General features: G+C 39.4%; 1 protein-coding gene across 1 annotated transcript in view; it reads right to left on the bottom strand.

Annotated features, from left to right (window-relative positions):
* Positions 1-17984, bottom strand: part of ADGRV1 (adhesion G protein-coupled receptor V1) — a 614420-nt gene that overhangs the window by 454164 nt on the left and 142272 nt on the right. The window contains exons 50-51 of the mRNA XM_003404981.4: positions 2125-2347; positions 1621-1825 (exon numbers count right to left, since the gene is read on the bottom strand). Coding sequence (XP_003405029.2) covers positions 1621-1825; positions 2125-2347 — 428 coding nt within the window. The remainder of the gene's footprint in view (positions 1-1620; positions 1826-2124; positions 2348-17984) is intronic.

Raw genomic sequence — 17984 nt, 5'->3', positions numbered from 1 at the left:
GCCAACCAGGGCTCCACCCTCTACCTCAACCACGCCCCCCCAAAGGCTCCCCATTTCCCTCAGAGGCCAAATTCAATACTATGGCCTAAGGGGCCCAAGATGATTGGCCAGCCTTTCACCTTTTGGCCCTTGTATTCTATGACACTGACTTCTGCCACAGTTCGCCTAATGGCTGCTTCAGAGAAGCAAGCCGTCACTCAGGGCCTTTGCCCTTGCTAATGGTTCCCTCTGCCTTGATTATGCTTCTCCCAGATAGGCACATAACTCATTCCCTCATCTCCTCCAGGCCTTTGCCCTCATGTCACTTACTCAGTGTGACCCTCCTGATCATCCTACTTCAGATTTTCAAACACAACAACCCCTAACCCCTCCTTCACATGCTCCATCTGCCTTTCCTCCTTAGGTTTCTCCCTAGCACTTATCACCATCACATACAGTACATATACTTCCCATTTCTTTGTTTACTATCTCTTATGCCCCTCTACAATTTGATGGCCATGAAAGTAGAGATTTTTACTGCTTTATTACTGCCATATTTTCAGCACCTGAAATAGTATCAGGCACATAGGAGGTGCCTGTTAAATATCTGCTGCAAGAAGAATGAATGAATGAATGGACAAGTAGCCCTGCTGTGGTCAATCAGATATGAAAGGAAATATTCTGCAGGCTTTTGGGAAATTTCTGCCTTACTTAAAGAGAGAGGCACATAAAAAAACTTCTTTCTCACCAACCGGACATGAACTAACAACAACATGAGCCTTCAAACAAGCAAATAAAGGATCAGCTTTGTGTTGGCAAAGTGGAGAGGTAAAAAGAACCTGGACCACGGTGACATGGCTGAGTATACCACCTACCCTGAAGCCCATCTTCTCTATGGACATCTTCTTAGTGTTTAAACCAGCTTGAGTCAAGTTTTCCGTACTAGCGGAATATTTCAGAGAAAGATGCATGATAATTATAGTTATAACTCTAGTTAAGAAATTAGGATACACCTTGCAAATAGGAATACATGATACAACAGGATGAGTGTCTTTTTTGCTTATTTGTATACGAATATAAAGTCTGGGCATGGAAGCTATAGAGCTGAGAAGATTTACACTGTTCTCTTTACTTAAGAAAAAGTATCTGGATGTGTACAGTGCACATACAGTTATATACATTTGAATAATGGTGTCTTAGGCTGGGTTCTCTAAAGAAGGAAAACCACACAACCTTAGACATCACACATGAAAAAAACAAAGGAATACTAGGAAAGTAATATATTTGTATGTAATGTGTATCCGGGATCTGCTTTGTCATTGTCCTCTGGTAAAGAGGCTAAGAGCAGAGCTAAACTCCTGGGCCCAGACCAACTAAGATTGAAGCCTATAAAAAAAGAATCAGAGCAATAAAAGATCACGTCAAGTTAACTCAGAGGGGCAAGTATATAAGACTGTAAACATGATGGTGTCAGTAGAGTTCACTTTAGAATGCAAAGTAGGAGCTGACGCCAGAGAAACAGAACAGAGAAAGGCTTAACATACTCAAAGCTTGACTCAGTGAGTGCTGATAACAACTACTATATAAACACAATGAAGAAATCATTTTGACTTCTAACTGAAGAATCTTCAGTACTATTACCTGAGCAAATGCAACAATTCCATAGGCATCATCATTAGACACAATGGATATTTTTACATAGCCACGAATACCAATCTCTGCGCCTCCTTTGGGATTTTTCAGTTGAACTCTGAAGGATTCTTCTTCCTCTGGAGCTACATCATCAAGGATATTTACCGCTATTATAGCTTCTCTATCTCCAGGTTCAAACATCAGTTCACCTGAGCTAACATAAGAAGTATATATAGAATAAATCAACTACAACAAATTTAAGAAATAAACATAGTAGATTGCTTATAAAACTCTCATTACATTTATTAAGGGATTTCACAAATAAAAATTATAATTAACAATGCTAATATAATACTGAACAACTTGGTAGAACAGATATTAGAAATAAGGAAAATTACCAAATTTCTGGCTCATCGATATCTCTTATATTTTGTACATTTTTTCAGTCACTAAATATTTAGAACTTAGGTGGCATAAAGCATAAGGACATCTGGCATAAAACATGGCACCTACCTGGGAATAAAGTCAGACTGCCTGGAGATGTAGGCCAACTCATACATGTGTGAGTGGGTAGCTCCTGCCAGCGCAATTAAATTCTTGCTGGAATTAAGGGACTTCACCGTAACAGAAGCTGCACCATGAGCAGAAGGTGCTCCCAGAACAAAAGAGAATTGATTCAGCTCTGAATTCCAGCGGTAAAGGGCAGACACATCTTGGCCAATAAGAAGTATGTGGACTGCAAGAAGGAAAGGAAGGCAACTAGGCTGAAATGTAAGTAGTAACCTCACACATTCCCTATGCTGGACTCAAAGCAAAACTCTTACAACTCTCAGAGTTCCACTTTGATTTCTGAAATTAACTCAACATAATTCAATTTCTGAAATAAAAAAGTAAACAATAACTTTTAAATGCTATGGAATAATCAATCCAGCCTCACAATGTGCACAAAATCCGTTTAATAAAAAAGAAATTGCTAGCTGGTAAAACCCTAAATGGATTTTGGACTCTTTTGTATTTGTTTTAATATTTACTTACTGGATAGCACAGTAGGATATTTTTTTAAGTGAAAAAAAATGCCCCAAATTCCACCACCAAATGTTTAATCTTTATATTTTCCTGTCCAGTCATCCCATATGAATTCATAATTGACATAATTATAACAATGGAAACAAAATTTTTTTTCTTAATGCTATATCATACACATTTTTATATTTTGCTACATGGTATTTATAATTTTAATTCATAGAAAATAATCTATAGGGTTGTCTACAAAATATATTTAGTAATTTCCCCACACTAGATGTTTACAGTTGTTTTTCATTTAATTTTTCAATATTAAGGCTAACAGTAAAGATGGAATTTTTCATTTTAACTGTTTTCAATTGGTAAATTCTTAAGGGCGGTTAATTAGGTCAAAAGATATGAACAATGTGATGATTTGAAGTTTATTCTGCCAGGGGCTTCTGAAATGTCATTAGGAATCCATGCTCTTAGTAGTTCAAAACAATGACACATATTTGCAGCTACAGAAATACAAATATAGGGGAAAGTGGTTTACTACACCATATATACCACTTAAAACTATGGAGAAAAATGAGAAGCCATAGAGAAACATGCAACGAATTCTAGTACTTAGAGAAACACTTCGGAAAATACAGATAGCAAATGATGCTGATTAGGTATCAAAATAGGAGAACTGGAAACGATAAGTGTCTTTTAAAATTTTAATCTATAACACCCAATATCCTTACTTTTACATATCAATAACTCGTGATCATTTTTACTTATAGCAATTAAAGTACTATTGCTTTTTAGTAAATGCTGCATGTAAAGATAAAGATTACCAAGAAAAGTGTCACTAGTAAACTTTCATTTTAAAATGGTCACATACTTTTTACAAAGTTTTGTAAAACTGGAGATAGTCAATAAAAGGCAAACTCGCCAGACAGACCTCAACATTGCCCAAAGTTAAAGATTCTACAGTCTCAATCAAGATCATAAACAAAGGTGTTCTGAACATCACTGATTAGGTGGTCTGAATAGGTGCCTTACCCCTGGTAGACATACCCTATACACTTCATCTCCAATCTAATTAGTAAAGTAGGAAGCAAATAATTAGACATTCACAGCAGGAGATGTGGAGGGGCTCAAATTTGCATTTATGTATGCACAAACAGTTTCCTTAGAAAATAGACATTTGTATTGTTCAAGACCATGAAATTAGGCCAGGGAACTTATAAATAAAAAAAATCTCTACCTTGGAGAAGAGCATTTTAACTAGTATTGATTATAGAATTATTTCCCATTTAGCAAAACTATTAAAAAAAAAAAAAAAAACTAAAGCAACACAACTAGATAAGATTATTTAAGGAGTGATTACAGATTTACAGAAGTCCTAGAACTAAGTGCTAAAGCAAACATGCCCAACATTTAAAGACCTGGGAATATAAGAAGTAACCAGCAAGGAACAGAGCAATTAGGGAACACTGTATAGAAGCAGTGTCCTCAGGAGAGAACTAGAGTTCAGAGCAAAGTGAAGGGAAGATTCTGAGAAAAAGTTCAGACACCGTATATATGTTCCATAGGGCACTATGGAAGGGTTTTAGAAGTTGGGGGAGGTGAGAGTTGGGCACCAGATAAGAGGATATACAGATATAGGGATGAGACTATCTCTAACCCCAGGGGTCTTGGGCTTCTTGTGGTGACTAAAGAGGGAGGAAGAGTGTGATTAAGTGGCCTTAATCCAGATGTTTTTCAAAGGAGGGAGGTTAGATGAAGCTGAGAGTATTGGATAGAAGAGGAAGGCAGGGGTGAATGTCCTTCCAGCAGCATACAGACCTTTGAGGATTAAATGACCTTCGAGGATCAAAAGGGCTAGAACACCGCCTTAAACATAGTAAACACTCAGCAAGTGTTAGCTATAGATATCTGTATTTTCTGACTCTCTTGCCCATGTATGTTCCTCTAACTGCTCTTTAGAAAGAGGAATTCATCAAGGCTTGGTTCAAGGGCCCCTTCTCTCACAGTGCATAGTCTCTTTCTAGACAATTTCATCTATGCTTGCAATAAAATGTCCCTCTGCAGTTATGAACTCCCAATTTATACCTGCAGTCTAGGGCTCCCCTCCAAGCTCTAACAGTTATCTCTTACTCAGTATCTGTACATGGATGACTTAAAGGCATCCCAATTTTAACATGTCCCAATGAAACTCTTTATCTCTGCCCCACAACCCTGGTCTCTCCTAGTGGTCACCATAATAGTTATGGGACCACCAAACTTCTGTAACTGTAAGTTGCAGAGAGTAGGAATTATCCTTGACATCATCTCTCTCACTCACATCTAATCTGTATCAAATCCTGTCAATTTTACTTGTAACATATTTTCTGAATCCATCTACTTCTCTCCTTATCTGATTTCCCATTTGCATCACCCATCACATTCCAAGCTCCATCATCCAGTATCATCAGTCTGAAGTAGTCTTCTACAGCCTCTAAGCTTTTCTCCCTATGATAACCTAATCCCCTGTTTAAAACAGACAGCACACACACTCTCTCACACACACACACACACAAATATTCCCCCACTACCTTTTGGATAAAGACCATACTTGTTGCTATTGAGTCGATTCTGATTCATAGTCACCCTATAGGACAGGGCAGAACTGCCCCATACGGTTTCCAAGGTTATATTCTTTACGGAAATAGATTGGCGGTTTTTTTCTCCCACATAACAGCTGGTGAGTTCAAACTGCCAAGCTTTCAGTTAACAGCCGAGCTCTTAACCACTGTGTCACCAGGGCACCTTCAGGTAAAAAGCACAATCCTTTAAATTCCTATCAGGAGTGTTTACTGATTACACCTTCAGGTACAATCTGTACCACTCTTCCCTTACCGCCTATGTCTGGGCCACATCAGCCTCTTCCAGGTCCTTCCCTAAAAGCACATGTTCACTCTCATCGTCTGACCCCTTTGCACATGCTGTTCCCTTTGCCTAGAGCCCCCCCATGCTCAACGCTTTGCGTCATTAAATTCCACTAAATCTACAGGTCACAATTTAAATGATTCTTCCTCAGAGAAGCTTTCTGTGCACTCCTTAGACTGGCTCAAGTCCTTCCCTTTTTGTGTTACAAGAGTACATCTTCATGGCAGGTGCATGTTTGTAAATACAAACTTATTTGTATGATTGTATATTTAATGCCTCTCTTCCCTACTACACGTTAAACTTATGCAGGACAGAAACTATACCTGATTTTGCTTACCCTTGTTCCCCAGTGTCTACTACTGTGCTTGGCACATAATGGACACTTCAAAATATCTATTTAATAAATGAGAGAAGGGAGAAGGGAAAGGTAAGTGTATACAGCCTTTTGTCTTTTTCATAGTCATTCCTCCGCCTCCATTTAAAGAAATCAGTCACCACCCAATAATCTGTCAAGTTATTACCAGAATAAATACGTGATCCTCATAACCATGGCTTCAATCTAATACTTTTAACAAAATATTTGACAGGTTCAAAATAAGAAAGTCCTTGAATATTATTTAATGCATAATTTCAGCTTTCAATGGATCTATAATAAGCCATTCTAAATAATTACCTATAATCTTTTCATACTTCTACAACCTCAAGTCACAGAAACAAAAGAATAAAGAGACCTCAAAATGGGTCCTTTAATAAGCCTTAGGCAGAATTTTTCAAATTCTTATAGAAAATGTGCCTATTGTATTTTTTAAAAAATCTTTAGAAGAAATTCTATAACTTCAATTAATGGCTCATTCAGTCAGCACTCATCATCCTTAAAAACATTCATTAGGCAACTATTTTGAATAACAATAAGTGACTCGAGGTTAGTCCACTTGAAAACGTGAAATATAAGAGAAGTAAAAATGATAAAGGTACAAAATTAAAGGACAAATTGGCAAAAACTAAACAAATACATGATGAAAGATATATATTCAGTAAATCATTTTTAGTGAATGATAAGACAGTCACTCAAGTTGTGAATTGTGAGATAACATCACAAATGTATGCCCTGTTAGAGTATTAACAATGTAAAGAGAACTTATTTAAGGAGAAGAAGAGCACAATGGAGAGACAGGCACAGGACTCTAATGGCAGCATGAACCTAGTGTGGAGGCCAGAAAACAGTCCTGATGGGAAGTGGCCAGGGTCTGGGATAATGTGGTATGGACATAGAATTGAGGTCCAAGGAGTAGGAAACAGAAACGAGTGAAACAATACAATAAAAAAAAAACCCTGAAAATGATACAAAGATAATATCTGGTTTCTGGTCAGCAGCTGAAAGGACTTACTGGTGAAATTATTTAAAGGTTACTATTTTTTTTGTTATGCCTTAAAAAAAAAAAAAATTTTTTTTTTTTTTTTTTTTTATGCCTGGTAGAGAAAGCAGCAGTCGTGCATTTAAAAGAAAAACTTCAAGAATAGACTGCTCGGAGGTGGAGCCAACATGGCTCTATAGACAAAAACACAAACCAACCCTCCACAGCAAAGACCTGAAAAAGTACATAAAACAGATACAAACGTCAATCCTGGAACCCTAAACATCAAATGAAGGGATAAAGAACTCAATCAAGCACTGAATGGAAAAAGAAACTGACAGAACAGAGAAAGAGGATAGCTATGGAGTGGAGGTCCCCTACCAGTTAAGGCAGCACGGTTTCACCACCTTGGACTACAGCCAAAAGGAACTCAGACAGGGCGTATGGGAAGGGAACTTCACAGAGCTCCCAACAGGAGACAGAGCACCCAGTAGGCAGGGATACATGCTTTCTCACTCCCCACCCTTCTTCCCTCTATGCTACCTCCACTGCTTTCCAATGGGCCACATTTATTTGGCCAGAGGGACACCAGCTCACTGCCACCTGGGTCCGCCCTGTCATTAACAGCCAGTTTCCCCAACACCATATTTTTAAAAATGTCTTTGTTATTGTTTTTTTGTTTCTTCTCTCTCCCTTCCTTCCTTTCCTTTCTCCTGCCCAACGAGTCCCATGTGCCATCCCCACCCTTTCTTCACGGGCTGGGCTACATTGCTTAGCTAGAGAGCCACTAGCATGACCTCCCAGGTTCTGTGCCACACCCATTGACCAGGTCCATCAGCACAATTTTTTTCTGTTTCTTCTGTCTCTCTCTCTCTCCCTTCATTTCTTTCCTTTCTCCCACCCACCTATCCCTGTGTGCTGCCCCATCCCTTCACAACAGGCCATGTTGCACTGCTCAGCTAGAGAGTTGCTAGCACTCGACCTCCACAGTCTGTGATGCTCCCACCAGCCGGTTCCTTCGGTGCCATATTTTTTGTTTTTGTTTCTTCTCTCTCTATCCCTTCCTTCCCTTCCTTCCTCTCACCCACCTAGGCTCATGTGTTGTCCCCACCCCTTTTTGGCAGCAGAGCTGCACCACTTGGCTAGGAAGCCACCAGCACACAGCCTCCCAGATCTGTGCCATCCCCACCAGTCAGCTCCCTCAGTGCCATATTTTTGCCTGTTTGTTTTGTTTGTTTCTTCTCTCTCCTTTCCTTCCTTTTCTGTCTCCCACCCACCTAGCCCCATGCACTGTTCCAGCTCCTTGTCAAAGGGCCATGCTGCACTGCTTGGCTAGAAAGCCACTAGCACACAGCCTCTCTGGGTCTGCCCTGCCCCCCGCCTGCCGAATCCTACCTCGCCACCATTTAATTTACTTTTTTCTCCAGCTTATTTTTTTGTTTGTTCATTTCTGTTTCTCTCCTTTATCTCCCTCACTTAGCTCCTCACATCACATCCTCTCCTTTCTCTCCTGCCCATCTTCACCACACACTGAGCATCATGATCATGCCTCCAAGTGGCACTGGTGTGGACCCGCAGACCCCTGGACCCCTCCTTGGACCCCCCCCACCCAGCCCCATCAACCCCACTTGTGCTGCAAATGACCCACTTCCACCCCTCCACCCATGCTGGACCTGCCCTCCTGCACCACAGCTGAGCTACTGGCATTGCTCACATGGACAAGGTGGTGAGAAACATTGTGCCCACAGATGAGCAAGCAACAAAACATGTCCAGCCCATAAGCCCAGACATAACCAAATAAAACAGAAAAGCAGGACGAAACAAAACAAAAAAAAAAATCTACCATCGGTAAACGAAGAAAATAATTCCTGAATGTCCCAGAGACAGCGGACAATATTAAAACATATTAAAAAACAGGCCAGGATGGCTTCTGAAAGCAACTAAAATAAAACACTAAATGACCTTCCAGTACAAGAAAAGTCACTGGAACTACCTGATAGGGAATTCTGAAGTCTAATATTCTCCAAGAGGTTAGGAAAGAGTTGAAGAAAAATGCAAACAAAATAAAGAAAAAATAGACAAAACCATGGGAAAGGAAGACAAAATCAGGGAAAACACAAAGCAACGGAAGAATACGGAGAGATAATACAGGAACAAGATTTCAAAATAAATAAACAACTAAAAACCATACAAAAAAAGGAATTAGAACTCCAAAAGATAAACAAAAGATTTCAGAAATGGACAGTGCAACAGGAGGGTTTAGGAGCAAATCTGAAAAAATGGAAGACAGGATCAGCAAAATTGAAGACAAATCCTTGGATACCACTTTGTTTGAGGAAAACTCAGGTAAAAGAATGAAGAAAACCTGAGAAGGATGTGGGATACAATCAAAAGCAAAAATCTGCACATGATCGGAGTTCCAGAACAGGTGGAGAAAACGGAAAACACAGAGAGGATCACTGAAGATTTGCTGACAGACAACTTCCCTAATATGAAAGATGAAAAGCTCGCCATCCAAGAAGCTCAATGAACCCCATACAGGATAGACTAATAGCCAACATCATTCTCAACAGAGACAAGCTGAAAACATTCCCCCTAAGAACAAGACAAGAGCAAGACAAGGATGCCCTTTATCGCCACTCCTATTTAACATTGTGCTGGAAGTCCTAGCTAAAGCAATAATGCAAGAAAAAGAAATAAAGGGTGTCCAAATTGGTAAAGAAGAAGTAAGCCTATTCCAATTTGCACATGATATGATACTATATATAGAAAACCCAAGACGCCACAAGAAAACCAACGGAGCTAATGGAAAGATTCAGCAGCAAGATAAACACACAGAAATCAGCTGAATTCCTATATACCAATTAAGAGAACTACAAAAAAGGAAATTAGAAAAGCAATACCATTTATAATAGCCCCTGTCATGGACTGAACTGTGTCCGCCAAAAAAAACCTGTCAACTCAGCTAGGTTATGATTCCTTTGTATGATTGTCTATCATTTTATTATCTGATGTGATTTTCTTATGTGTTGTAAATCCCATCACTATGATGTAATAAGATGGATTCACAGCAATTATATCAATGAGGTCTACAAGACTAGTGTCTTAACCCAAACTCTTTTGAGATATAAAAGAGAGAAATGAGTAGTGAGACATGGGGACTGCGTACCACAAAGAAAGCAGCACCAGGAGCAGAGTGTGTCCTTTGGACCTGAGGTTCCTGTGCAGGGGAGCTCCTAGGCCAAGGGAAGATTGAGGACATGGACCTTCCTCCAGAACCAACAGAGAAAGCCTTCCCCTGGAGCCGAAGCCTTGAATTTGGACTTGTAGCCTACTAGATTGTGAGAGAATAAATTTCTCTTTGTTAAAGCCATTCACTTGTGGTATTTCTGTTATAGCATCACTAGATTACTAAAACAACCCCTAAAAAAATAAAATATTTAGGAATAAATCTAACCAGGGACATAAAAGACCTATACAAAGAAACCACAAAACGCTACTGCAAGAGACCTACATAAATGGAAAAACATACCATGCTCATGGATAGGCAGACTCAACATTGTGAGAATGTCAATTCTACCCAAATCGATCTACAAATATAATGCAATCCCAATCCAAATACCAACAGCATTCTTTAACAAGATGAAAAAACTAATCGTTAACTTTATATGGAAAGGAAAGAGGCCCTGAATAAGTAATGCACTATAGAAAAGAAGAATAAAGTTGGAGGACGTGCACTACCTGACCTCAGAACTACTATAGAGCTACCATAGTCAAAACAGCCTGGTACTGATACAACAACAGACACACTGACCAATGGAACAGAATTGAGAACCCAGATGTAAATCCATCCACCTACGATTACCTGATCTTTGAAAAAGGCCCAAAGTCCATTAAATGGGGAAAAGACAGTCTTGTTAACAAATGATGCTGGCAAAACTGGATGTCCATCTGTAAAAAAATGGAACAGGACCCATACCTCACACCACACACAAAAACTAATTCCAAATGAATCAAAGACCTAAATATAAAACCAAAAACTATACAGATCACAGAAGAAAAAATAGGGTTAACGCTAAACACCCTAATACATGGCATAAGTAGGATATAAACGATAACTAACAATACACAAACACCAGAGGATAAGCTAGATAACTGGGATTTTTTTTAAAAATTCAAAACTTATAGTCAACAAAATAATAAAAAGAGAACCTACAGACTGGGGAAAATATTTGGCTAAGACAAATCCAATGAAGGTCTAATCTCTAAAATCTATAGGAAAATCCAAAACCTCTGTAACAAAAAGACAAATATTCCTACTTAAAATTGGGCAAAGATATCAACAGACACTTCACCAAAGAAGACATTCAGGCAGCTAACAGACACATAAGGAAATACTTGAGACCACTAGCCATTAGAGAAATGAAAATCAAAACCAAAATGAGACACCACCTCATGCTGACATTACTGGCACCAATCAAAAAAACAGAAAATAACAAATGTTGGAGAGGTTGCAGGGAGACTGGGCCTCTTATGCACTGCCGGTGGAAATGCAAAATGGTACAATCATTTTCGAAAACGATATGGCACTTGCTTGAAAAGCTAGAAATAGAAATACCATACAATCCAGCAATCCCACTCCTAGGAATATACCCTAGAGAAATACGAGCCATCACGCGAATAGACATATGCACACCCATGTTCACTGCAGCCTTATTCACAATAGCAAAATGATAGAAACAACCTAAGTGCCCATCCACAGATGAATGGATAAACAAACTATGGTAATATACACAATGGAATGCTACACAACAATAAAGAACAATGATGAATCTTTGAAACATCTCACAAAATGGATGCATCTGGAGGGCAATGTGCTGAGTGAAGTAAGTCAATCATGAAAAGACAAATACTGTATGAAACTGCTACTATAAAAATTCATATTTCTTTACACACAGAAAGAACCAATATTTGATGGTTACGAATGAGGGAAGGGCGGAGAGGGAAAAATACTAGACAATACATAAGTGGTAACTTGGGTGGCGGGTAAGACAGTACACAATACTGGGAAAGTCAGCACAGCGTGACCAAGGCAGGGTCACAGAAGCCTCATACACACATCCAAGCTTCCTGAGGGACTGAATTACTGGGCTGAGGGCCGGAACCATGGTCTTGGGGGACATCTAGCTCAATTAGCATAGTTTATAAAGAAAATATTCCTCATTATACTTTGTTGAGTAGCATCTGGGGTCTTAAAAGCTTCTGGGCAGACATCTAACACACTCCCCTGGTCCCACCTCGTCAGGATCAAGGGGGAATGATGAAAACCAAAGACACACGGGAAAAATTAGTCCAAAGGACTAATGGACCACAACTACCACAGCCTCCACCAGAGTTGAGTCCAGCACAACTAGATGGTGCCTGGCTACCACCACCAACTGCTCTGACAGGGATTACAATAGAGAGTCCCGGACAGAGCTGGAGAAAAATGTAGAGCAAAATTCTAACTCCCTAAAAAAGACCAGACTTACTGGTCTGACAGAGACTGGAGAACCCTAAGAGGATGGCCCTTGGACACCCTTTCAACTCAGTACTGAAGACATTCCTGAGTTCACCCTTAAAAATCCATAAAACAAACAATAATACACATAGCTCAACCACATATGTGAGACTAAATGGGCACACTGTCGCAGAGACAAGGACAAGAAAGCATGAGGGGACAGGAAAGCTAGACAAATGGAAATGGGGACCCCAAGGTCAAGAAGAGGAGAGTGTTGACACGTTGCAGGGTATAACCAGTGTTACAAAACAGTATGTGTATTAACTGTCTAAAAATGAGAAACTAATTTGCCCTGTAAACCTTCATCAGAAGCACGGTTAAAAAAAAAGACTCCTCTCTTTGTGCTAAACCCTCTTCTCTGCTCAATACCATTCACTTTGTAGGTTTTATTAACTTTCACTAGTCCCATGTATTAAGGTGTTCAAAACCTAAATCTCTAGCTCTGATTCTCTTCTCATTTCAGTTCCACATCTTTAACCATCCACTGATTCCTCTACAACATCTCAAACTAAAAATACCTACAGCCAAGCTCATCACATTTCCCTCTAAAGTCATTTTCCCTATGTCCTTTCCTAATTTCATCAATACTCTCCCTCCAATTGCCACAAGGCTTGGTAACTTTTGCTCCTTGCATTTGAAAAGTCAAGTCTTGTTCAATCCTCTTTTCTCTTGCACCCAGCACTTCTCTTCCATTGCTACTGCTGCCACTGCAGTTCAAGGCCTTCTTTAATTTTTGTCTGAGAGGCTGCAAGTTACTATATCCAGCATATTCTATTCACAGCTAAGTGGAGTTTTAAAACATGCCTTTAACCATCACTGGAAACCCTGGTAGCATAGTGGTTAAGTGCTACGGCTGCTAACCAAAAGGTCAGCAGTTCAAATCCACTAGGCGCTCCTTGGAAACTCTATGGGGCAGTTCTACTCTGTCCTACAGGGTCGCTATGAGTCGGAATCGACTTGACGGCAGTGGGTTTGGTTTTTGGTTTTTTAACCATCACTTGTCTTTGAAATGCATTCAAGGGTTCCTGTACCTCAGCAGTGCTCAGAGTGTGGTCTAGGGACCCTGGGGATCCTTTGGACATTTTCAGGAGGTCTGTGAAGTCAAAACTACTGTCATAACAATACCAAGATACTGTATGCCCATTTCACTCTGATTCTTTCACGAGCATATGGTAGAATTTTCCAGAGGCTATTTTTTTATATGAGATGTAGACATGAAACTCCAGGTATAGTCTATTAAATCAGAAATTACAGAGATTTGAAAAAAAAAAAAATCAATGCCATTTTTCTCACAATGATTTTTTAACTATACTTATTTTCATAAAACGTGTTATTTATGTTCACCTGTAATAAGTTTATTGTTAAGTTTAAAGGAATTAATAAAATTCTTGCACCATTCTCAGTTTTAAGTCTTAATACAATAAATATCAGTAGTTATAATCTATACGAACAAAAACTATTTAAGATCCTCACATGTTTAAAAGGAAGAAAAATTCCTGACACTAAAATGTTTGAAAACCACTGCATTATCTGAAGCACAGTTCAAATCCCTGGACTTGATGTTCCAAAGACTCTTCTATAGATTCCAGTATGTGTCTCCAAGTTTAGCACCACTACGTTCCTAATCAAATCCTCTCTCCTCTTCACTGTAGTCTACTAACTGTGCCCTCAATGCCATAAACATATCTTTGCTCATACCTTCCCCCCTGCCAAAAATGTTTCCTGCCTCTATCTATCAAAATCCTACCAATCCACCAAGTCATAGCTCAGCTCTCCTCTTAAACTACAACCACTCCCATTTAAAATTATCTCTTCCCCTCTGAGTTCTACCACTCACAGGGCAAATTGTATCAGTACTCTACCTTGAATTATTATCTTTTATTTTTTATTTATTTATTTATTTTTGCTTTTCTAACTAGACATTAAGTCTTTGGGGGCAAGGAAGTCATTTGAACTTGAAAACAAGAACTTATATATAATATAGAATTAATAGATATTTGCTGTTTAATTCATAATATAAATAATCAAGGCAATAAAACCAGGAACAGAATTACCATGTCTCAATTTAAAATCGTGACTTTGGTTTATCTGGACTTGTCTGCTGACCACTCAGGCTTAGCTTCCAACTTCTTCTCAGCACCTTGTCAGGAGACACGTGTCCCCACTAACTGTGCCCTGCCTGCACTGTTCACAACTGCCAGGGCCTGACAAGCTCACTTCTTTTCCTTATTATTATTTACCTACCCAAGTGATTCCTTGCTAACTCTGAAATAATCCTACAGGCTCCAGACAGCATTAATCCTTTGGTTCTTGCTAACTGAATTTGTTTCCGAAACCATAAAACCAAAATCACACCCACTGCCATTGAGTCGATTCCGACTCATAGCGACCCTAGTGATTAAAAATCTTGCATATGTTTCTGACATGTGAAGAAAAGTACAGAGAACCCAAAAAGAAATTCCGACTGTGGAAGACAGTTGAGAGAATGATCAATGACAGCAAAATTCTCTGTTATTTTCCAACTATGTTTTAAACTGTTAAATGCAAATACTTGTTATCACCTTATAAATACTTACATATTTTAAAAATATATACTGGGCGGGGCCAAGATGGCTGACTATGTAGAAGCTACCTCAGATGCCTCTTGCAATAAAGACTCAGAAAAACAAGTGAATCGATCACATAATGACAATCTATGAACCTGACCATCAAACACAGATCTAAAGAGTTGACCTGAGTGACAGAGACTCAGCCAGCGTGAGCAGGCTGCACCCTGATGTGGCTAACAAGAGAACGAGCAACCACGGGGAGACAGCACCTGGTTTTGGAGCCTGGAGTGCTGTGTCCCAGCCCGGGAACCTTGGCGCTGAGCTTTGGACTAGGATTGGAGGAACTGACCACGGCTTCTGAGACAGCACAAGCCTGACCCTCGGGGGCAATCTCGACCAAGCCAACACACACAGGATACACACTCCTCGGGAATCTCAGATAAAACAGTCAACACCAAGCAAAATAAGTAACTTTGTCTATATTCCTGGGTGCTACTCTCTCCTATCTATCTGATCCCTGCCCTCACCGTCCCAGGTGGCTTCATTAACATTGGAATTTCCTGGGCCAGGGAGTGAAGTGCTCTGCGGTTTTGTTTGTTTGTTTTTTGTGTGTGTCTTTTCCTAACCCATTGTCCTGGCCTGAGAGAAGCAGCTACAAAAAATCCAGGGACCAAAAATGCTTCCTTGACATCCCGAAATGGGACTAAAAATACAGAACCAGCTCCAGCCAAGCATATGAGATCGACGGTCTTGGGCTTTCATCCCTACAGGCAACAAGGTGGCTATTATAATGCAAAGGCAATTCTGATAGTGATCTGACTGTAATTGTTTTAGCGGATTACTGGAAAGACAAGTTTCCCAGGTCTGATATCTCTACGTATTAAACAGAGCCCCCACTAACCCACAACGGGGAACTGAGGGCTGAAGCTCCACCCAAACCACCTAGCCTCCTGCCACAGGGGTCTGAGGATAGTGACACCTACCAATCTGTAGAGGTACATGCATTGGGTGCCTAAGGTACAGCTGCAGAGCCCACCCACCAAAGTGCTTCAGGAATAGAGACACACCTACCTCACTGGAACTTGGGGGAAGCCTGTCAGCATCCTGCTCCCCCTGGAGTGTGGCCCCCTGCTGCTAGTAGAATCTGGTGCACACAACTATCACCACTACTCCTCTAACTGAATAGGTGACAGTCTACACCACACACTTGGTGACCCAAAATCAGATTCTACTCAAGAATAGTGAATAGACTCTTAGGCTTATATATCTGGTAACAGCCCAAACCAGCTGGTAATAGAACATAAGTGATTCAAAGGCTACAACAATCAAGACAGTGCAATCTAATAGCCCATGTATGCATACTGAAAGAAAACAAAACAAGATAAGACTCAGTGAGCAAATATAAAATAAATCATTACAATATTTTATAGATGGCTTGGAGACAGCAGTCGATATCAAACCACATAAAGAAGACCATGATGGCTTCTACAACTCCCCAAATTAAAGAATCAAAATCTTTCCCAAACGAAGATACAATCCTGAAATTGCCAGATGCAGAATATAAAAAACTAATTTACGGACTGCTTCAAGACATCAGGGATGACCTCAGAAATGAAATAAGGCAATCTACAGAAAAGGCCAAGGAACACACTGATAAAGCAGTTGAAAAATCAAAAAGATTATTCAAGAACATAGTGGAAAAATTAATAAGCTGCAAGAATCCAAAGAGGGACAGCATTCAGAAATCCAAAAGATTAACAGTAAAATTACAGAATTAGACAACTCAATAGGAAGTCAGGGGAGCAGAATCGAGGAATTGGAATGCAGAGTTGGGGAGTTTGAGGATAAGGCAATTAACACCAAAATAGTTGAAGAAAAATCAGATAAAAGAATTTAAAAAATGAAGAAACCCTAAGAATCATGTGGGACTCTATCGAGAAGAATAACTTGCGTGTGACTGGAGTCCCAGAACAGGGAGGGATAACAGAAAATACAGAGAGAATAGTTGAAGGTCTGTTGGCAGAAAACTTCCCTGACATCATGAAAGACGAAAGGATATCTATCCAAGATGCTCATCGAACCCCATATAAGATTGATCCAAAAAGAAAATCACCAAGACATATTATCATCAAACTTGCCAAAACCAAAGATAAAGAGAAAATTTTAAAAGCAGCCAAGGATAAAAGAAAAGTCTCCTACAAAGGAGAATCAATAAGAAAAGTTCAGACTACTCAGCAGAAACCATGCAGTCAAGAAGGCAATGGGATGACATATATAGAGCACTGAAGGAGAAAAACTGCCAGCCAGGGATCATATATCCAGCAAAACTCTCTCTCAAATATGAAGGTGAAATTAAAACATTCACAGATAAACACAAGCTTAGAGAATTTGCAAAAACCAAACCAAAGCTACAAGAAATGCTAAAGGAAATTGTTTGGTCAGAAAATCAATAATATCAGATACCAACACAACACAAGGTCACAGAACAGAACATCCTGATATCAACTCAAATAGGGAGATCACAAAAACAAATTAGGATTAATTTCAAAAAGAAAAAAAGCTCAAAACAGGGAATTATTGAAGTCATTATGTAAAAGACCACAATAATCAAAAAGAAGGACTAAATACAGGAGGCATAGAACTGCCATATGGAGAGGAAAACAAGGCAATATAGGATGATACAAGTTAGGTTTTTACTTAGAAAAATAGGGGTAAAGATTAAGGTAACCACAAAGAGGTCTAACAATTCCATAACTGAAAATAAAAACCAAAAAAAACATAACGACTCAAAACAACGAGACTCAGCAAACATAAATTCAACCACTATGAAAATGAGGATCTCACAATATACAAAGAAAAAGTCTCAGCACAAAAAAGTAAGTGGAAAAATGAAATTGTCAACGACACACACATAAAGGCATCAAAATGACAGCACTAAACACATACTTATCTATAATTACGCTGAATGTAAATGGACTAAATGCACCA

The sequence above is a fragment of the Loxodonta africana genome, chromosome 2 (assembly GCF_030014295.1).
Source record: "Loxodonta africana isolate mLoxAfr1 chromosome 2, mLoxAfr1.hap2, whole genome shotgun sequence".
Taxonomy (NCBI): domain Eukaryota; kingdom Metazoa; phylum Chordata; class Mammalia; order Proboscidea; family Elephantidae; genus Loxodonta; species Loxodonta africana.
Note: the sequence above shows the minus strand (reverse complement) of the source record. Positions and strands in the feature narration are given on the sequence as shown.